Here is a 22,794-nt window from a genome sequence, read left to right as displayed (position 1 = left end):
TTACCGGGCGACTCGGCCAGCAAACCCCTCCGGTGCCTCGCAGTTAAGCGCTGCGAGGACAAGGGCGAGCGGCAGGTACCGCGGGCGCGCAGGCGCTCGCTCTCCCAGCCGTCGGCGGGCTGGCAGCACCCCTTCTCCCGACGTAACGGGCAACTAACCGCGCCGGGGGCAGGATCCATTAGCGAGACTCCAATTTCGGGGCCGTGTGTCCGCCAGCTCCACAAGGTACCAGCGCCGGCCACGCCCGCGGCCGCCACCGCGCCGAGCACATCTGGCGGCTCCAGCTGTGCCCGCGCCTGCGCGCGCCGCGGAGGGGCGGGCGCGGCTCCCCGCACACACACACGGGGCAGACGCCGCCCCTGCCGATTGGCGGAGCGGCACCTTGGTCCCGCCCCCAGGGGGGCGGACGGCCTCGCCATTGGCCGCGCCGGCCGGCGGCGCCTTTCTATTGGCTGCGGCGGCGCCGTGGGCGGGGCCGCGCCTTACCGTGAGGTGCGGGAGGACCCCAGCCGCCGCCGCCGCCGCCGGTTCCGGGTCCGCGTCCGCGGGGGAGAAGCCGCGCAGGGCCATGGCGTAAGTGCGGGGGGGAGCCGGAACCGGGATGCGCTCCGCTTCCCACCGGGATGGGCCCAGCGCGCAAGGGTCGGCCCTGCCGCTCTCGCCCTGGGCCTGCCGGGAACACGCAGCCGCCTCCGCGCCGGGAGGAGTCGCGGTTCGGCGTGGGGCTCTGCCAGGCCGGGACGGGGAGGAGGTCTGGTGCCCATCCGTCCGCCCCAGAGGGCGGTGTGCTCACCTCCGGGTGCCGGTCCCGCCTTGCTTCCCGTGGTCCCGGCCGCTTCCTGGGGGAGCGATGCCGGGGGAAGCCCCTCCGGTGACGGGGGTTCCGTGTTTTCCCTTTGGAGCGGGTTAACGCCGTGCAGAAAGGGTGTGAGACCAGGGGGCGGGAGCTCAGGCGCCTCCGGTTGTGTTTGGCCTGAGAGGGAAGTTTCCCTGTGCTCGTCCCTGGGCGGTGAAAGGCGATCTCTGCCAATGCCTCTGGTCCTGAGAGGGTTTAACGCACACACAGGGATTTAACACGACGTGCACCTGCTTTTTGGTGTGTCTGAAGCTGTCATGGTAATAATACATAATTATGTTAACATAACGTGCTTGCACTTTGAATTATCAATAAAAAACCCGATGTAATTATCAATGTAACATGTGCACGACAGATATAATACACGACATAACTCTGATACGGTGGAGGTGTGTTTTGGAGGTGACTGTGTAGCAAATATCCTAATCACAATTTCCATCTGGATTGGTTTCCCATCTTAAGACACGTCTCCCCAGCAGCCTTTACTCAACTTTGTGAAAACTTCCGAAGTTGGTAGTTTGCTGCAACATGTAACTTTATCAGGCTTAATATTCAAAAGGCCACAATTGTTGCCATGTGAGTTTTTCTGTTGTGTCACTTAATCCATTAATTCTGCTTTTCTGGCTTGCTCTTTTTATTGCAGCCGTGCAGGGTTTCCCCTCCCCTCTGCTTTTTACCAGCTAAACAATGGGGCCAGATATTTTGGCAACTGAGAAGAAAAACTGGAGTGTAGGAGTATTCCTCTTGTTTGTAAAAGTATGTTAATAGGTTATTCAAGCAGTCATTGATAAAAACAGTATTGAGTGTCCAGTTAGGCAGTTGACTCTGAATGGGTGTTCAGGGATGTTTGTTTAGGATCATGGCCTGGACTTGCACGTTTTCACAGTGTTCATGAATAGGTTTTGCTTGTGGTGGATCATCTGGAGATGATTGTGCAAAGGTATGGACACATTTAGGGAGAGCTCTTACCCTTGTGCATGGCGTGCTGAAGTCACTCACCCTTTTGGGAATGCTGTTAGAGACCTTTGGCATGTGAAATGTGCATCAGCTGCTGTTTGGTGATTGTTCTTTTGCACCATTTTACCCTGTGGGAAATAGGCAAGAGGTTAATGCTTTTGGTTAGCAGTGTCCAGTTATCCTGTGTTTACTGTGAAGTGTAATACCTTCTCCTAGTAACTTCTTATCTTCTCATATCACTTATCCTAGCACTTGTTGCTGCACCAAAATCGTTGTGGTGACTCCAGGCTGGGATGAACCTATACATAGTTCCCTTAAGGATGATGGTATATGTAGCTACAAGACTGATTCTTAGTTTGATTTGTGGCAGGCTTCCCCTTTCCCCAAATTGTGGTGATGTGTCAGAGGAGAAGTTTAGAGGAAGATTACTTCTTGAAAAATTCATAGGTATGGAGTAGGTGACTTAGTTTCATAGAGAATTTCAAAGGTACAGTGCTGTAGCTCAAATTGGAAATGGGGAGGAAAAAAAAAGTTATTGCCTTGTTGTTAAGACCAACAGCAAAGGCTCCAAAGGCAATATTTTGATTTTTCTCTTTAAGTTGAGGAGTGTGCATGAGGGAAATTCTTATTTATTTCTACTGTTGTGAGCCTCTATGTTCTGTTGTTTGTGAGTTTTGGGCTTGGGGTGGTTTTTTTTGTTTGTTTTGTTTTGTCCCTTTTTTTCCTCTGCACCGTCAAAACCTGGCCATGTAAGCAGGAAAAGAACCAGCTCCCCTGAACAAGTCTGGGAGGCAAGGTTAAGAAGTATATTTTTACTTTTTAGAAGTTAAATGAAAAATCATCCCAATTCAATCAGGGATTCCTAGGCTAGCAGTGGAAGTAGTGTATGTTGGTTGCCATGGCAGGAGTTTGTCTTTGATTTCTTCTGTAGGGAAACTCATGTCCTATACCATTAAAAATAGATAAATAAAAGATACCACTTGTGCTGTGAACCTCTACCTCGTTGGGTAGGCTATTGTGAGAATGATTTTTATCTTACACTGACAGTTCCTTTGAGTATGCTTTAATCTCGATTTAATTAATTTTGAAGTAGACCTGTTATTTACTAAGCTACAGTAGTGCAAAATTTGTTTGACTAAGGGTGTCTACACACCAGCTCAACCAGGTGTGGCTGTGCTGGGCTCTGCTTTCAGTTCAGCTGTTTCTGCTGGAGGTTGTAGTAGGATTTCATTAGTATAATTAACGCTCTAGTTTATTTTGTTTACAGTTTACCGCTAGTGGGACTCCAAGCACTGGCAGACAGGGAGGAAAATAGACCTGAATCTTTTTTCTTAAAAAAGCCCAGAGGTGCTAATTTTAATTTGGTACCAGTTATGAAGGCGATGCAATGTGTCCTGTGGCAGAATTGCTCTATGGGTGCTGTCACTTCTCTCAGTTTTTTTGTGTGGGTTTTTTTTTGAGAACAACTTTCCTTCTCTTCCTTCCTCTTTCCTTTGCTTGTTGACTGAAGAGTAGCTGAGTGTGCTAAGCAGTGCTGGGATGGGTTTGAAGTGTTTGACCTAGCTGGAGCATTTTGGGAGAGATGCCAAGGTTGGCAGCTTTTTGTTTTGTGAGATGTGCCTAATGTGCCTCTGGGTGCTGACAGTGTAAGAATACCCTGAGAGGAAAATTCAGTCCAGTTGTGTCTACATTTGTGAGCCTCCTTTATAATATCATTTACTTATCTAAAGCTCTGGTTTCATAACAGAAGTGCTGGAGATCCTTTGAAAGGCAGTGATGGAGTGGGTAATGCAAAAATGCCTTTTCTTTCCATTAAGGAATTGCCTTGGGTATGGCTTCTTTTTTGGAGATGTGAGGCATCCAGACATATTATCTACATACATTTATTGAGACCAGGGGGATTTGCCTCCTGTGATTTAATGTGTCACTTTGGGTGTAATTGTAACTCCACTGATTTGTAATTGCTGTAGAAGTTGGGAGTTGAGTATCCTTGGAATGGTAGTTAACCTCTAATAACACCAATTAACATATATTTGATAAACACTTGATTTCTGTGAACATCTGAGGGATATGTCTGGCAAATTTAAACTCCTAGTTTATTCCCCCCGTGAATTCCAGCAGTAATAAGGGAGTTGGCAATGTCCATTATCTCCCTACCCACTTCATGACCATATAAAAGGTTTTTTTTCCTCATTATGAAATTCTTTTTTTTCCCCCCACCTTTGGACACCCCTTTTATTCAGCTGTTTCTACAAGGGTGTGCCAGGAAAACAGTGTTACAAAGGATGTGGTAGACAGACATTTCTTTTTCTTTCTCCTTTTCTTGCCCCGATCAAGACCCATGTTACCCTAATGCTCCCAGGCACTGACTAAAACATTTATTGCCTTTGTCTTCAGGTGTAGGTGCAGGACAAACCTTTTGCAGGTGCTTGCAGCTGCCAAGTGACTGCACTCTGGTGACCGAGAGCCCAGTCATTGAGCTTGTGGTTTCTATCCTGCCAGCTCTTGCATATATGCATGCCTCCTGTAAATTTTTAATGACTTAGCTCAAGCAGAGGTTTGTTCTTGGTGTTGAGTTAATTTGCCAGGCTGAGGTTAAAACGAGTTTACCTATCTGATGTGATTGAAATGAGTTTATAAAGATTGGGAGCAGCTGCTTTTGAGTATTTGGCTTTTTAGGGATTGAATATTTGTGATGAAAATTGGATTGGGCTTGTAACACTGGAAGCAGGCTGAAAATGAAATGCATCCCCCCAGGATTATAACTTCCCTTGCATCTTTTTTGTACCGTGAAGAATGGATTAATGTGTGACACAAGTAATTCAAAGTCACTTTTTAAAGTCTGTTAAGTATGTGTTTTTGCTATAAAGACAGCCTGGCTGACCACGAGGTCCAACTTTACAGTAATATCAAACCCTCACATCTTCAACCCAGTCCACTGTCTGCTCTGAGTGTGCTAAGTGCTCCAAACATGCACAACCTGAAAAGCAGGCCCTGAGTATTTCAGTTTGGGCATCATAAATAAGGGATTTGGCCTTTATCTCTCCTTGCTTCAGATACTCATTTGCAGAAAGACAGCTACACAACGCCCTAAAGGACTGCTGGAAAGATAAAATGAGTATCAGTGTTCTATCACCTCAGTGACACAGAATACCTTTTCTCCTGTCTTCTTCCCAGGAGAAAGCTAATACATTTTGTATTTATTAACGTGGTATGTGGTAAATGAGAGCCACAAGTGATACAATGAATAGTAAAAATAAGGCAGGAGGGAAGGCAAATAAATCCAAACACTTACCATGGTTTTGAACTATATTTCAGTATGCTGACTGAGCTGTTCATCACAGAACAGCAGAGACCTTGAGAAAAGATTATAATTAAACTCAGAGATACAAATTTGAAGTTCTGGGTTTCTGTTCCTCTTTGTTACATTTTCTTTTGTGTATTTGCATGGTTGGCAAGAGTCAGTTTCACACCCTTGGGTCTTATCCTTCCAAGAGTAGTTCCTTGATGTTAATACAGCAGGCAGCATGAAAGAACATTCCAGGCTCAGCAACCTATGGATCATTGTTCCTGGGGAGTGCAACAGTTTGGTCTGATTGCAAGTTAACATTGCACACAGGAGTAAATGTAGCAGAGTGTGGGCAGTGAGAAGCCTGCAGGCGTCAAACCTATGGTTACAGTGTATAGGATGCGGAAGGGGAAGGCTGGAAGGTGGTTACAGTGTATAGGGTGTGGAAGGTGCAGGACTATTGTCGGAAAGAAATGCTGGTTACTGAAAGTAGCAAATATCTGTCCTGGAAAGACTGCGTCTCTTCCTTTAAGCAATCCTGGTGATCCAGATCTTGTCCCTTTATCCTCTGGGCCTTATAAATGCACAGGGACCTTATGAACAGTGTGTACTCCTGAAGTCTCTGCTTGCATCCCCTTTCTATTACATTACACAGAATCACCAGGTTGGAAGAGACCTCTAAGATCATTGAGTCCAACCCGTGCTCTAACACCTCAACTAAACCATGGCCCCAAGTGCCACATCCAGTCTTTTTTTAAACACTTCCAGGATGGTGGTTCCACCTCCCCGAGCAGACAATTCCAGTACTTCATCACTCTTTCTGTGAAAAACTTTTTCCTGATATCCAACCTATATTTCCCTTGGTGCAGCTTAAGACTGTGTTCTCTCATTCTGTCAGCTGCTGCCTGGAGGAAGAGACCAACCCCCACCTGACTACAGCCACCTTTCAGGAAGTTGTAGAGAGCGATAAGGTCACCTCTGAGTCTCCTTTTCTCCAGGCTAAACAATCCCAGCTCCCTCAATTGTTCCTCATAGGGCTTGTGTTCCAAGCCCCTCACCAGCATTGTTGCCCTCCTCTGGACGTGTTCAAGCATCTCAACGTCCTTCCTGAACCGAGGGGCCCAGAACTGGACACAGTACTCAAGGTGTGGCCTCACCAGTGCCGAGTACAGGGGAAGAATGACTTCCCTGGTCCTGCTGGCCACACTCTTTGTGATACAGGTCAGGATGCCATTGGCCTTCTTGGCCACCAGGGCACACCGCTGGCTCACGTTCAATCGGCTGTCGACCAGTACCCCCAGGTCCCTTTCTGCCTGGGCATTGTTAAAGATTATGATTAATTCATAATCTAAGTGGATTATTAAGTACCTGATTCCTCTGAGAGGTGTGTTGAGAGCTCACATCCAGTGCAGGCGTTGCAACTGCCTGGTTTTGGGTGGTTACACTTTGATTGCCAGCATCCTCTTCCTCAGGGGACTTGATCAAGGGCAAAGACTACCCTAACAAAAGAGGAAAAAAAATAAATAAGTGGGGCAGGTTGTTAAAGGGTCATCTTTGAAGCTCCAAAATGATATATTGTCACATGATTACTGATGGGGGGTTCCTGAATTTATTTGCATGCAGGTAGCAAATGTATCCCCCCAAAAAATTCAAAGTATGTGCAGTTTATGTTTATGGTTAGTGATGACGAAAAAATGATGAACACTGTCTTTATTTAACTAGCTAAGTATCAAGATTCAATACTTTCAGCCTCCAAGTTGTCTTGCCACAGTCCTATTTCATGGTTTTTAATGTCCTGTCTAAGTGTCATGTAATGCTGGGTGACAATTTCTTAGGAAAAAGCCATGGTTTGCTTCCTTGAGGAGTTCAATATTAGTGGTTGAGGCAATAGATAGGCAGTCCTCACCTATTGACAGCATTTCCATGGTGGTTTTGATCACAGCAGAGTGATCCTGTTGTCCCTTGGTAAGAAAGGGAAAGAAGTTCTGTCCTTTTATGCTGGAAGTGTTGATTTGGGTTTCTCCCTTTACCCTGTGATTCAGGGGTTAAAGGCTCCTGGAGGCTGCCTGCAGAGGCATCATCTGCTTCATCATACAAACTGACATGTGGCTTCTTTATTAAGGTACTGTGGATGTCTTAAAGCAAATCACAGTGCCATTATGTGATTTAATTTGCTGTTCTAAAGTCCCTTCTGAACCAGTGGCTCCTTTTTTAAAGTCTGTGTATGTGTGTGTGATGCTTATTTCAGCCCCCCCCCCTTGCAGGGGAGTAAGTTGGTAGCTTTTTTATCATCCCTGCTGGAAACTGGTGTTGGTTCATTGTTTTTTTGTTGTTTCTCTTTTTGTCTTTGTTGCTCTCATATTCTTTCCTCCCCATTCTATTCCTTCTTACAGAAAGGGTAATGAACAAATTCTTAGCACTTATTCTTGGGACTGTACTCCTATTTTAGTTCTAAACACAGGCTGTTGGTTCAGAGTACAACAGGAGAAACAAGTGCATTAAAGGCAGTTTTTTCCCAACTTCTTTCAGTTAAAATTATGAGAGTAGTATGAGTATTAAAGGAAAAAACAGATCAATTGCTACATTTATTGCTAACATTTGCAAATACTGACTATTCCAAAGCTGTTATGCTGCTGAAAAACCAAGGACTCACCAGTGTTACTTAGTTTTATGTTCTAGAGTCTTGATGGGAGACCATCAGAGACTTCATAACAAAGGGGAATAAAGTCTACTCATTTTTTTTGAGGGCTGAATACTGTCAGGAAGACAGGCTGCCAGGAGCTGGAATGTGTTAGAGAGTAGAAAAAAGAAGCAGAATTAATGCCTCTCTTTTTGTAAGAAGATTTGACAGATAACATCCGAGGGAGAAGACTTCAAATGAAACCAATGCAACAAAAATACTGCTGTGTAATTACAGATGTTGCTGAGTTGAGCAATTCACTGCTAATCACATTTAATTAATATAACCCAGTTGCAAGGTAATTTATGGGTGGTTTGAATAAAGGTGTAAGATCGGAAGGACTCATTTTCTGTTCTCTGTAACAGATCAATCAGGTAGTCAGTTTTTATGGAATGATGCAAATCCAACCTAAAGCAGAATTAATAGACACAGTGGATCAGGAAGTTCTAGGAATTTTCCATAATTCCTGGAAGTGTCTGCTTTGGCCTTTTCTTCTGCAAGGGCAGGGGTTTAGTCTCATGTTGCATTTTTGCATGTCAGTAGGCTTAATACAGCCTCATTTTTATTTGCATGTTCAGTTGCCTTTTGACTGCTGTGGCACAACAGATTTAGACATTTATTTGCTTTTCTATGCTGTACAGGGCATCCAGGGTACTAAATTTGGAGAGCATATTCTGGTATTTTGTTGATATGTAATTTGTTTGGGGCAGTCATGTGCCTGGAAACTGTTCCAGCAGAGATGAGTGGAAGTGTTTCTGGAGCTCTGGAGTAGAAGAAGAGGTAGCTGAGAATCATGAAGTTGTTATTGAAGGAATAAAACAAGTACATTCGTATTTGTGTGAAACAGACTGCTGGAGATGATTTAACATGGTATATAGTCAGTTTTTTCCAAACTGTACTGTGCTTGTTACTCATTTTGGTTTTGATATGGTTTTCTTTTTCCTTCAGTTCTATAGGTGCTGATGCAAAAACAGTGTAGCAATGGATCAAAGAAAAAATGATAGTTTTGTCCCAAGTATCACACAGCTGGAAGACTTCCTGACTGAACATGACTCCAATGTGGTTTGGCTGTTAGTAGGTAAGGTTAACCTCTTTTGTTCTGGTTGAATTTCTTTTATGATACTTTACAAAGGATTAGCATGACAGTCAGCTACAATAACTTCCTTATGCCAGTATGTACCTACCTGCCATTTAATATGATGTAGTTTGGAAGGTGATCTAAAGACCATTGTGTTTAATGACACAGCTTCCAGACTAAATTGTGTGCCGCAATGAGCCTTTAAGCCCAGCTGTCATGTCATCAGTTATGAGCTGGATTTGTGAACATGCCTGATTTAGGTATGCTGGTTTTCTTTTTCCTAGCACTAGTGCTATTGCTTATATTTGTGTAGGTACTTTTATTTTCTCAGTCTATGAACAGGTGGATCAAGGACAGCAAAATAAATATGAAGTTGTACTCAGGTCCATGTAAGAATACTGAAAGTGTGCAATGAATTCAGACCTTTTCCAAAGGTAGAGAATGCCTGCTTTTCAGCCTTGACTTTTGGACTCGGAGCAACACGAGAAAAACAACTTTATTTTTTCACTTTCACTTCTGACAAGTTAAAGCAGTCTGTTGGCTATTGACATACTGGAATTATTTTTCAATAGGCCAAATTAAATAGAAAGGACATAGGTAAATTAGCTGAGGATGCTTCCTGGTTGTTACTTATTTCACTTTTAATGTGAGTGGAAAGTTTGTACTCAACGTAGAGTTCTCTGTGTAGTCAAGATGAAAATAGGAGAAGTCACTGGTAGTAGCTCACGGTAAAATGTGGAACAGATGCAAATAGATCTGAAAATTTTGTCTTCAAAAGCTTTGACTTGCTTCCTGTTATGAAGTTTGGATAGAAACACATTTAAGTGATGTTTATTAACTGACCCAGTTTCAAGCAGGCTTTCCTTCTTTGCTTTTATCTGCTGACCTATGGCATCCTGTTATAAGAGAACATAAAAAGATATCACTAATTTCCTCATCTGAATGCTGAAAGAGCTAACTATTGGTCTCAGTAGCAGGTGATGAATTCCAGAAATGAACATGGTCCTCAAAGAGCTGTTGCTCACTTTTGGAATAATTTCTAAAAATCACATGCAGTAAAACTTTGGAAATGTAATTTCCAAAACTTGGTTTCAGTGAAGAGGCTTTAAAATCAAGAATGTAATAATGAAATGAATGGAGTTTATGGGATTTGGTTAAGGAAAAGCCTACAATTTGTGGCAGAGGTGAGACTAGTGGTGAAGGCAGTGGATCAGGACTGGAAACTCCACTGGTTTCCCGATTTTTCTCAGTATGTGTCACCTTAAGAGGGCACCTTCTTGACTTCAGCTATCTAGCAGTGTCTAGTTGAACTTTAGGCTCAAATTAAGCTTTATGGCTGGAATGGACCCTCAGAGCTTGAGTCATCCCACCTTTCTCCCTCCCCACAGAGGACCAGCAGTGAGGAGCTTACTCATCTGAAAGTGGGGGAGGTGAACACTGTCCTTGGAGTGTGCCTTCCCTCAATACTCCCTCAGCTGGAGTTTCTTTCCTGGGATGTAGCTTCCACCCTCCCTGCTCTTTCCTGTATAATCACCCGCACAGATTTGGTTTGTTTAACATGTCAAGCAGCTTATTGCCCAAGGGTATGAGCTGCTTGAATTTTGGTCACACTGGTTCCATTTTCCAGCAAGGAAACGACAAAGTCATGGGAGTCTTTTTCACCTTCTCTTTCTCTTTCAAGAAAGTATTGTTATTAAGCAGTGGAGTATCCCACTAAAAAATAAAAAATGAACAGTAAAAGAACAGATTCTTTTTGTAAATTTTTTTTATTATTATTATTATTTATCATCTGAACTCTCTTCAAAGTGAAGGTGCGATGCCCCTATGCCTTTCTGCACTTCAGATTTTTCCATGAAAGTACAATAAACCTGTGATTTTTAGCATAAATGAGAAACTTCTGTTATAAAGTTCAGGCTTTTTGCCTACTCTGCTTTGGGTGAAACAGAATGGTAATTATCAGTAAAGTGAATTAGAACTAGTCCATTCCTTGGCCGTGCCATTCCTTTTGGGTTTGTCCTTCTGGAAGCTTTGAGAACCCTTGTAGTTAGAAATAGGTTACTAGCTCTTAATCAACTAAAGTAAAAATTACTTTGGGGATTAGCAGGCCTAATTTTTTTTTTTTTTAAAAACATGTTTCTCATTGGATTGCTATTTCCTTTTTTTTCTATCAAATTCCATGCTTGAACTGTTGAGAGATTGCTGCTAACCCAAGGGCTGGTACGTTTCTCTCAGGATGCAGCATCGTAGGAATTGGTTCCATATATGATAACGTTTCCTGTGGTAATCCTGAAAGACTAGAAATTTAAGTTACAGTTCATAATTTGGAGAAGAGTAGGGAAGGCATGTAGTATGACTTTGGTGGTGGGGGGGTTTTTTAGGGTATTCTGAAATAAATGTCCATGTGGGACAGCGCACATTACGATTCAATCTATAAAATTTCACTTCTTAGATGGTAAGTGATGTAATGAAATAACGTGGTGCCTTCTGCAGGTCTTCTGGGAGGACAGGTTTTTTTATATTGGGAAAAGGAAGAGCAGTGAAGAGTCTATATTTTTCTGGACTTCCCGTTTCCCCTTCCCCCCCAACTCTTCACACCCTTCTCACACCATTTCTCTGAAAACACTCCTTAAAGTGTCCCATAGTTTCAAATTTTTTGGAGAGCAGGAAGAACACTGTTATGCCTTGTAGTCCTAATAGGTAAGGTTTTTATCTGGGTCAGGGTACTTTAAAAAAATGCTTTAATTCATTGTAATCTTTCAACAGCAACAATATTGTCCTGTGGATGGATTATCTACCTAACTTACTATAATTCCCGGAACATTGGACTCATTTTAACATTGGTTCTTAACAGATTATATAAACATGGCTACATCCATATTGGTAAGTTATGATTAATGTAATGCCACCCTTTGTCTGCTGCTTTTTATTATACCTCAGTTTGCTAAAAACTTATGTAAACTCAGTGTTCCTTTGTTAGGGTGATTTGAAAATGTTCAGTATGGGGTGGACTCAAAGCAGAGACTCCAGCCTTGAGTCCCTGTTCCAGCACTGGCCTTGCTTTCTAAATAAGCTGTCAGAACAACTAATGACAAGTTGATCCATACTGGGACTGTGATATGTAGAATTGATACTGGCTAGAACATTTTGCATCAAAATCCATTAACTTTTTATTAAAATATTTTAAACATTTTTGAATTAAACAGGTCAGTACAAATCACTTGGGTACTCACCCACTTACAAAAATATCTGGTGCTGAGTCACAGAGGGCTGTAGCCCACAACCTCACTGATCACACTTTTAATTTTCTTTCACTTACTCCTCTGCCTTCCTCTGTCTGCTTCACAGAACAGCAATGACTTTAGTTCTGGACTTTTTTTGCAACTATTCATCATAACTGTAGTGAAAACTTAAAACCAAAAAATCCTACTCACACTTGGCCTGTCAGAGACACCCTTGCAATTCATTTGCTTATGTCCTCAAGAATCTAAGAACCATATTTCAAACCATCTTCAAATCCAGCTTTTTTGAAGAGCAAAATAGATGAAATATTTTCTGGCTGCTACACTTGATCTATAGACTTTTATTAAAACTTCTCTGTGAAATTGCCATTAAGTAAGGACAGCTGATATGGCTGGCCAAATACGTGGTATTCTTTATAAAACTCATCAGTAAGGACAACATAACAGTAATTAAATCCCATGATTTACAGCTTGGTTTCAGTTGTTTAATGCTGATTTTTATTATTTTTTTAAATTACGGTGCACTTAACTTTCTGTGGGTGAGGTGAAAAGCCTTAGGAAAAATCTGGGCTATTGCATTAGCTGCTGGTCTCTTCAAACTTATTAAACCTTCCTGCTGTAAACATAATTTGTCATAATAATTGGACTGAAATCCTTATAGCCATTTAAAATTTTTAAAAATAGTCCATCAGGAGTCTTTATTTCTCTGATTATGGTGTTGCACACAATGGCTTGAAACTCTAAATGTTCAAAACAGCTTTTCTAACTCTTTTCACAAGCTTTGCCAGGCACCTGGATGTTTCTGAGTGACTTGTGCCTCAGGGGCTTGGTTGTACTGTTGGATGGTGCCAACCCAGCATCCTTTAGTTGTGTGCTTTGTCTTCTGTATTCTGAATCTCTGACTTGCCTTCAAAAAGGGAAGCTCAAGATACCCAGTTAACCCCTTTCAGATAATTTAATGCTGTATTCTCTCTGTTCACAAAATCAACAAGTTTAGGCTAATAAGCACTTTTTTTTTAATAATTAGGTTCCTTTTCGTTCTCTGTGCTGTCTGGGAAAGTCATGGTGCGTGAAATCTATTTCATCACAGAGGATATGTCCATCAGGTACAGATTTCCAGGGGAGTCCCCCTTCTAAATAAGGGTTTTAAATACAAGTCTAAATAGCACAAATCAAAATGCAGCCTTCCAAATGAGCAGTGTATTTATAAGTGTTAGACTCTCTCTTTTGGTGCTGGTATTTAGCACTCCTACATACTTGTGAGCTTATTTGCTGCTTTAGTGTTATCGTTTGGAAGTGAGTGCTGGATAAGATTGTAGTTGTCCTTAATACCTGTCAAATAAACCACTTTGGAGTGTGAAGGAAAACTGTTTTTTCATTTATGTCTTTGACTCCCTCATCTTCCTGCTCTTAAGTCTGGAAGATTCCTGTTGGCCAAGTAGTTGGCATTTATTTCCTGGGATTCAGAATAATTTGTTTCGTAAACTGCATGCCAGCAAATAGTTTGTAGCTTTGATTCTTGCTGTCAAACTTGGAAAGCCCTGAGGAGGCAGTGAATATGGTTTTTTTTACAAGTTTCAGCTAAAGCAGGAATTGTGTCATACACTGTGTGCTGTAATGCTTTGTGCTTTCGTGTTGCTTGTACACTACTGCAGCTGCAGATCTCTGCACAAACTGCATGTAGGGTGTGGGATTGTCTCTCTCTCAACTTCTGTTTTATTCCAATTTATTTGATGTAGAATTCAAGATGGATTTATCATATTTCGCTGGTGGAAGATGTACAACCCTAAGCAGAAGCAGCACGGTAGGTTTCCCAAAAAGGTTTCAACGTTTAAATTTACAGGTAGCCTACAGAAAGGCTTCCTTTGCACAATCACAGGTGTGCAATTGCTTTGTTAATATGTACCTGAAGTACATTGGATCCTCAGAAGGTATGGATTTGTTCACTGGTTGCAGAGTAGATGAACAAATACAGGCTTCATTATCAGGGACATGAACCCTTCTTGATACAAACCATTCATCTTAATAGTAGCCCTCATTAACTGGAGTCCAGCCATAATTGTCTCTGTATTGAAGTTGATAACTATGATGAATAGAGATGTCTTATGTTCTGGAAGTGATTTTAGTTTCTGAGTTTCAGTGAGTGTTGTGCTTTCAGTATTTTAGCTAAAGTGTTGCGGTAAGGGATGTTCTTTAGTGTTTGACAAGCCTGTGTCTTGATGACACCTGTGATTACAGAAGTGGGGAAGTGTGAAAAATTCATTTATTTTTCTTCCTTATCTCTGGGTGAAGATGGATGATTAACACAGATGCAAGAGATTAATTGTGTCTGCAGAAAACAGTGAGAAAGCATAAGTAGCCTAGGGCTGTGTGCTTAATCACTTACAGGATTAGATTCTTGGTGGATGGGACTCGGGCCCTGCCCCTCTTGACTTTTGGAGCCATCACAGCTCCATTGCTTATTCAAGGAGGTCCAGAAATGTCAGCTATCTACAGTTGAGATACACTAGCTGAGAGGGTCATTGAACTCTGGAGGGCTTTTTTTCCCCACCTTGCCTTTGGAAGTGGCTTCTGCTGGTGTGAAGCCTCTCAGACTTGTCAGCAAGCTTGTAGAGCAGTTGCTGTGTCAGTACCAACTCAGCAGTGGCAGCAGTACTGCATGCAAAATCTGTCAGGTGAATGTGACACCAGTCTGAGCAGTGATAGGAGTTTGGAAGAGCTGCTCATTTCTATTTACTGAGGCTGTGCTCACACTCTGAGGTGGTAGGGCACAATTCAAATTCTTTACACCATAAAAAAATCATTCAAAAAGTAGAACCTAGTCTTAGAGTTAATTAGATTTTCCAGCCACAGGTTATTGTCCAACAGGTTTTCATAGGATTGTCTGCCAGTTAAAACATATTTCTCTAGTGGCTCAGAAAATGAAAAAATGAATTGAATTTAATGCAGTGAAGATGGTTGTCTGTCCTCTGTGGTGGCAGTTTTTTCTTGGCAGTATTGCAAGGCTTTAAGGTTTCCTCCTGGCATTTAAGGCCACATGATTAGTGGACAGATAATCCAAGTAACCACAGAAGTTGGAGGTGTACATGTCTGACAGCAAAGTAACATGATTAAAATGCTCTTTAAGTGTTAAATCATACTGGGGCTTTAGGTTTTGTACATACTTGAGAAATGATAGTGGTTTAGGAACAAAAGCTGGAGGATCATGTTGTGAGTAGGGCACACCCCAATGACTTGGCTTAGGTGCTGCAGCACATTATCAATTTTCACATTGTGAAACAATCTGGTAGTTACTTGTACATAAACTACATAAATGCTTCTTTAAATCATTCAGTATTATAACATTCAGATTTGCTTGTCTCTTTTCCTTGCCCTTTTTGTTTTCCTTTTCTAAAAGTGTTTTAGGCAACCAAATTGATGCGTGGAGGTTAAACCTTATTTTTGTTATTAGGAAAGAGATGTCTCTTTAAATCCCCTTTAAAGAAATGAATTAGTACGTATGATTTCATTTAGTTAATGAAGTCTAATGCTTGCCTCCAAGAATTGAAAAATTGCATTTATTTGTGTTCTTGATGATATTGAGATCTCCTGGGTGAGCAATTGTGTATCCCGATCTTTGTCTATGTCATTCTTTGCCTGTGTCTTATTGGTGCAAGTTAGCATTGGCAACAAATGGATTTGATGGTGCTTTTATGAAAACAGGAAGGAACTGAAGCTGGCTCATTAGCTTTTCTCTGTCTCCTGTTCAAGAAAACAGTGATGTCAATGTGCTCTGGAAACTTACTTTCTATATGTATATATTTTTATAATTATATGGAAATTTCTGGTACTGTAGGTGTGATGGAGGAAAAGTGGATTGCTGTTGTTGGGACAGTGTTGCAGAGACGTGTGATTTTGGGGGACGGATGAGTTTTCTATCAAATTGTGTGCATTTAATCAAGCAGGTATCTTAAGCCTTGGCTCTTGGGCATCTGCATTACTTCTTTTGACCCTGACCACAAGTGTTTGCTCTGAGTTTTTAATTTCTCATGTCTTTGGGAAATGCTGCCTTCAGTTTGTACCCCTGAGTTACAGACTGGGGACTGCTATAATAACCATTTATTCTTCAGCTGCCTGAAGTCTGTTTGATTTAGAAAGACCAGATGAGGTTTTTAGAGCAGCTCAGGTCTCTTGAGTCAATGTGTAATGGGCGCTCTTTCAACTGGGTAATTAGGGGGAAGTGGTGCGAGCTTTTCCCTCACATTAACTGCATAATTAGGTCACACTTTCTGAGGCAAAAGTATGTCAAAGTATGTCACAATCAGCTCTCTGTATGATCAGCAGATGTTAAAATAGGTTTTAAGGATCAGAGAGTCAAGCTGATATAACAGTTGAAATTTTAAATTAGTGTAAATGTCAGCTGATTGTGCAAAATGAGTATGATCCTGTTAGTTCTGCATATTAATGTTTTCTGTTTCTCTGTAAAAGAAGGCTTTTTCCTACTTCAGGCGTGCTGTAGCAGAGAGCTTGGCTAGAAAACAGTTCGGGTTTTGAGACTGAATTGATCTCAGTGATATCTGTGCTAAAACCCAGAAATTTTCACCAAGGCTTCTGTTCTATGCATCAAGAGGGATATTTGTTTGTTTGTTTTCATACAGGAGACTGAAAAACTTCATTTACCATTTTGTGCAGTTTCTGTCTGGCTTTATTTTTGGACTGTGACCTAGGGGTGAAATGCCTTTCAGATTTAATATTTTGTATGCAGCTGTCTTATTTGCCAAGTTTTACTGATTTGCTTAGAATGCTGTAATTATTTTGTGGAGTTTTTTACTGCTTTTTAATATGTACTTCAGCAGCTGTTCAGTGCCATGTGGATTGGTTTTGCAAAATGTGTGTATCTGAGAAACTAAATATTCCAAGGGAATGTTGAAACAGAATTAGAAGCTCTTTTCCTACTGTTTGGTTAGATCCAAAGGCAGAAACTCGACTGTATATTATGGTGAATGACTTTGAATTTCACGTGTACAACCGCTCTGAGCTTTATGGACAACTTCAAGAACTGTTTGGCTTGGATCCCACAATAATTCCAGCAAAGAAAGATGATGAGAGAGCACAAGTGAATGGGAGGCAGAGAACACACACCAATCTTGAAAGGTAAATAATTACTCATTTTGCTGCTTTGTCGATGCTTTGTTCTGCAAAGTGCTGAACTAATTGGGTAATGTTTTGTTAACGTGTGCTCTGGAGGCCAAAAGAGGGAAGCACAGCTGAGAGGAATTGCACTGACAAGCCTGACAGTCTGAATCCTTTCCCTTTCCTCAGACTTCCTACCAATAATAATTAAAAAACAACCAAACAAACCAAGCACTCTTATTTAATGATCAAAGGCGGGCTGAACAATCTATATGAAATAAAGTGTGGAGAGGAAGCATGTGTTGAAGAGGATTATGCTGGCAGAATAATAATGGTTTTGCTCAGTAGAACAGCTGCTCAAGACATTGAATAGGCAAAATGTGAGGATCTGTATGGTCTTGTGTACAGCTACGCAAAATGTCTTCTGTTAATTTCTCTTTCTAGGATACCCCAGAAAACATGGTGTGGGTATGTAAGGAGTTTTACATGGCTTATGTGCAGTGCAGTCAGATGTTCAATAATCAGCCTGTCTTTGGGCAGAACCACACCAGAGTGATTTACTGTCAGGAGCAGAGAAGATCTAATGAGTCTTGAGTCCTTCCACTGCTGCTGGCCAGTTACTAAATTACGGAGTGGGCAGCTGCAGGATGCTGTGGCAGTCCTGAGTTTGAGTAAGGGCTGTGCCTCCCAGCCAGTCTCTTTGGGTTTTTATCTCAAGCCTTTATTGACAGGCACAGGAAGGATTTCTGTCTTTGAGGAGGATGTGTCTTGGGAAATGAAAAATCCCATGCCTCAATAGGAGTATTTAGAACAGGCCAAGATTCCCTGAGGAAGATTTATTTAGCTATTGCTCTGAGTTAAACAAGGCATGCTTGTTTCCTACCTGTGTCAGCACCCAAGCTTGGGAAGCCTGGCAAGTAGTCTGCTGGCAGGTCCCTTGCAGGAGGCACCCCTCTGGGGAAGGAGTGTTCCCCAGGATCTGTGCCCTGAAGGCCCCTAGAAGAAAGGTTTGGTTGGTTCTTCTGCAGAAAAGACAAAATAATGACCACCTTTTTTTTTTTTTTTTTTTTTTTTTTTTAAGTGTTAAAGTGAAAACAGAATCTCAAGACCCCTCTTCTTCATGGAGATCACTTATTCCGGTCATTAAAGTCAATGTGAGCACGGTGAGTAAAAGAACCCTGATCAGGAAAATACTTATCAGTATTTGCTTAAAAATGACACTTGCCATTCATTTTTCTTACACTTTCTATTTGAGGTTTTTGTTTGCCTTCATGCTTTAAAAAAGTTAAAATTACACCATCAGCACACCCCTGACAGAGCCACAAATCCTACTGGTGCCATTGGAAATACAGTTATGTTCTAACTTTGGGGAAATACTTGTGTCTTAGACTTGTAATGATTTCCAGAATATCACCAAGTAATTAAATTGTGGGTGTTGTACAGTATGGGGTATGCTGGGTTTTTGGCAGGTGTTTGGGGTTGTTTTCTTAATTTTTTTTTTTTCTTTCCTGCATGTTTTAATAGGGATGTTTGGAGACATTCTTTGAAAGTTGATGTTAGATCCCAAAACCATACCACCCCTCAAAAAACCCAAATGGACAACAACAAAAAACCCCCAGGAAAACTGTTACTGAGGTGATAGGAGAAAAAAATGGAGAGTTTAGTATATAAGGCAGTACTTCTAGATCTGCACAGAATATGGCCAGGACTTTTGTCCACACTCTTTATTTGCACATGGCTGGTTCAACTGCATTTTTATAGGTAAATAGATACTTAAATATAAGAGACCAGTGTGTAGTGAGTAATTGGGTTTGCTTTTTGATTTAGGGTCGCTTGGCATTTGGGAATCATTATCAGCCACAAACACTTTGCATTAACTTTGATGATGCCTTTTTGACATACACCACAAAACCACCTTCAAGCCACCTTGATCAGTTCATGCACATTGTGAAGGGAAAATTGGAAAATGTCCGAGTCATGCTGGTTCCAAGTCCAAGATATGTTGGTCTTCAAAATGATGAGTAAGTTTGGGGTATTTTTATATCCATTTTATTTTATTATTTCTTTTAAGAACACAAAGAAGAGGATATTGGTTGTGCTTCCATGTCTTATTTTACTCAGTGGGTTTAGACAGTTGGCATTTCTACCACTCTGTAAATTTTAAATTTTGGATCTTTGAAACAATCTCATGTATGGAGAAAAGCCCTGATTTTCCATCTCATTCTAGATTTGTGGTTTTGTGTGTGTGTTTTGCTCTATGATTAAACATAGAGTAGTTTGGGTTGGAAAGGTTCTTTGAAGGCCATCTAGCTCAACCCCTCTGCAATGAGCAGGGACATCTGCAACCAGATCAGGTTGCTCAGAGCCCCATCCAGCCTGGCCTTGAATGTTTCTAGGGATGTGGCATCCGGTGTCCAAGGTCTGTTTTCCTTCTCTCAGGGACTAGAGCTGTACCTAGGCTTTGCCAGCACTAAATTTCTAGCTGAAATGTGAAGTTTAAGGTGTTGACATCTGTAAAGCTGATTCATGGTTTGGGAAATACTAAAAAAAACCCCAAACTGGGCAAAAGCTGTGTAGCACTTGGTAGAGGGGAAACCATGTTATCTTTTGGGGACAGATTGCTGGTCCTTTTACCTCTGTATATTTTGCATAAGCAGGATTAGGCAGCTTGAACAAACTGAAGTAAGTCAAACACAAGCCTGAGTTCTTCCATGAAGTAATAAAATAAACTGTACATCATTTGTACCTAAATTGGCTTTTTATCAGCCAAATACTCCTGTTTATAATATGCCTTTATGTTTTTCAAAGAATATTCTGTGGCTGTGTACAGAATCTTACTCCTCCAACATGACGACAAAGGAAATTTCTGCAACTAATATTGAAAACAAACAAGATTAAAACAAAATAGGATTAAGATACTCAAACTATTAGCTTTTCCTCCTGCTTCCTCTAAGTATTTTCTTTTTATGCTCTTACCATCCCTGCAGTTTCTGATGGCTCAAGGATGGCATCTGTGCACAAAATGTGCTCTGATTTACTGGGTAAATTCAAAAAATTGCCCAGTTCACTGGAAATGGAGAATGTTTGACTCTTCAGAGCCTGCCCTCTTCATACTGCCTTGGCTTAAAATTTAAGCTGGGTGTTTTAACTTCCAGAAATTCCTGCAGGTGGTGAATATATAAAAAAGAGCCAAGTGACTTGGTGAAATTTGTAACAGACTGACTAACCAATACAAAGATCAAAATTTCACCTGGAAAACTTTCATTTTGTATTACAAATATCCATCTCAACACTTCTATCATGCTTTGCAAATAAGTCCTCCAAAGTCCAAGGAAAGAAAAAAAAAATTGTGCTTGGAAAAGCAGGTCAAAGCAGAACAAGTTTGGAGGCAGCAGGCTCAAGGTGGTAGTTCAGGATAGATATTAGGGAGTACTTTAATGATAATGATCTCATTATCATTCATTGCTATTATCTAGTTTGTGTTAAAGTATTTGATCTTTCACTGCTGTCATTACTCTCAAAGTAAAGTTAGTTTCAGAGTTCCTGCTCTATTGCATTTGAAGAGTTTCTGGCAGTACGTGGTCTCTGCTCGGCTGTCTTCCATGTTTTCCAAGGTTTCCTGCCTTTGAAAATGAGCTGTGGTAAAATGGGCAATGTGCTTCTAACAGGTCACCCTCTTAGACTGTGTTTCAGTCACAGGAATTGTCTTTTTTGTTAAGAAATGACAGTTTATGAAAGTGGCTGAAAAGCTGCAATGGTGTCTTCTGCAGTAAACCCAGAGTTTTCATATTATAATATTACTACTTTAGAATCTATTAATATGTAAATTAACATGAAAAAGGGATTGTAATATACCAATACAATAGTGTTTGGAGAAACGTTTCATCTCTTAGTTTTATCACTTAGATCCTTTTATATTGAGGGAAGTGTTATTGAGGCAGAACAGGTTTTTTTTTTTTTTCTTTTTTTTATTAACTAATAGTCTAATTACTGAATGTCTTGTCCCTTTGGTGTAGAGGGCTATTTTAGTAAGAAAACAATTAGCAGGTGAAAGAACTATATAGGACAAGGAGAAAGGAACTCTTGACTGAAAGAAACACTGAAAGTAAAACTTCAGTAGTTACTTCTGGTTTAGAATATCTGAGAAATACCTTTGTGGAGAGGAACCTGGTATCTTCATGCTTGACTTAACTAAACGTTTAAGTTATTTGATGTAATGATTATAATAATAATAGCAACATTATGATCAAGGGTTTGGTTTTTTTCTCAAATCATTATGCAAATCCATTATGCTTAATATGTTGCATTTAAAATTACTTGAATTCATGAAGATCAACCTCAGCGCGTGGATTTTTACTCTTTATCTTTGCACTCTTTCTTTGCAGACCACCAAGGCTGATGGGTGAAGGCTTTGTTGTAATGCAGTCCAATGATGTTGATATCTACTACTATATGGATGAACCAGGTACATTCTGTTAAATACAAAGATAATTTATTTTTTTTTAATGGTGAAAAATCTTTATGCTAAGAGAGTTAGTGCAATATTTTGGAGCCAATAGAAGTATCACAAATATGCTTTTGCTCTTTTTGCCCTTGAAGTATTGCCTGAATCTTGAACAAAGATAACAGATTAGATAATGGTGTATACTGATGTAGGATAGGTGCCATTTTGGATCATTTTTGGTCATATTTCTTGCCCTTCCACTGGAAGTCTGCATTGAATTGTGTCTTTATATGATATTTATATACTGTAGTGCTCTCAAATAAAACTGACATCAGGACACTTTAATTGTCTTGTGCTTAAGCAAACATTTTTCATGCTAATTTGAAGCAGCTTCCTTTAATAATGTTTATTATTTTATGTAATACAGGTCTTGTACCAGAGGAGACAGAGGAGAGTAATGATGGAGAAGCCAGCAATGAAGACAGCAAATTACAGGATCTGCCACCATGCTGGGGTTTGGACATTGTGTGTGGAAAAGGGACAGACTTCAACTATGGGCCTTGGGCTGATAGGCAGAGGTATGACCATGATTTACAGCTTTCATCTTTAATGTCCAGTATTACTGTGAACTTTCTAAAGTTTCCATTGTGTGATTGCTCAGGCTTAATTTGTGTGGGTTAGGGTAGACTTAAGTCTGAAAGAAGAGTCCTGCCACAATGGTTTAAGATTAGTAAATTCATCGGTGTTTGTCTTGTTGGCCTTCCAAAATTAGGATCACTCTCATTATTAAATTAATAGATTATGTTCCCTTTTTGTAAGGAAAATATTTTTACCATTTTTCTACTGTTACATACCTAAAGGTTTAACTTGTTAAGTGGTGATCTTTAGATTTATCAAGGTCCTGTTAACTAATATGGGAATAAGCTGCATGTTGATGAGGAAATTTTAGGGAAGAACAAATCTGACTATGAAAATAATGAGGGAGGAATAATTTATCCCTGCTTAGCATAATCACCTGCTTGATATTATCTCCAAAGTATTTATTATCTAGTTATTTTAATACAAAATATTAGGCTAGAGTTCTACTGTTCTTCACTTGGCCCTGGATGTTTTGCACGTGGGTATTTCTGGTGAGGACA

At 40.7% G+C, this 22,794-nt stretch overlaps 1 protein-coding gene across 10 annotated transcripts in view; it reads left to right on the top strand.

Annotated features, from left to right (window-relative positions):
- The first annotated feature begins 473 nt into the window (after positions 1-473).
- The window catches only part of KIAA1109 (KIAA1109 ortholog), an 88,959-nt gene continuing 66,638 nt past the window's right edge, over positions 474-22,794 (top strand). For all 10 annotated transcript variants that reach the window (XM_032110563.1, XM_032110559.1, XM_032110560.1 and 7 more), the window contains exons 1-10: positions 474-573; positions 8,731-8,860; positions 11,624-11,740; positions 13,127-13,205; positions 13,839-13,903; positions 17,046-17,232; positions 18,293-18,374; positions 19,039-19,232; positions 21,597-21,676; positions 22,083-22,233. In XM_032110563.1, the coding sequence (XP_031966454.1) occupies positions 8,764-8,860; positions 11,624-11,740; positions 13,127-13,205; positions 13,839-13,903; positions 17,046-17,232; positions 18,293-18,374; positions 19,039-19,232; positions 21,597-21,676; positions 22,083-22,233 (1,052 nt within the window). In that variant the 5' untranslated portion in view covers positions 474-573; positions 8,731-8,763. The remainder of the gene's footprint in view (positions 574-8,730; positions 8,861-11,623; positions 11,741-13,126; positions 13,206-13,838; positions 13,904-17,045; positions 17,233-18,292; positions 18,375-19,038; positions 19,233-21,596; positions 21,677-22,082; positions 22,234-22,794) is intronic.

Source organism: Corvus moneduloides, chromosome 5, assembly GCF_009650955.1.
Source record: "Corvus moneduloides isolate bCorMon1 chromosome 5, bCorMon1.pri, whole genome shotgun sequence".
NCBI lineage: Eukaryota > Metazoa > Chordata > Aves > Passeriformes > Corvidae > Corvus > Corvus moneduloides.
The sequence above is the reverse complement of the archived record's forward strand: the minus strand, read 5'-3'. Positions and strand labels throughout refer to the sequence as shown.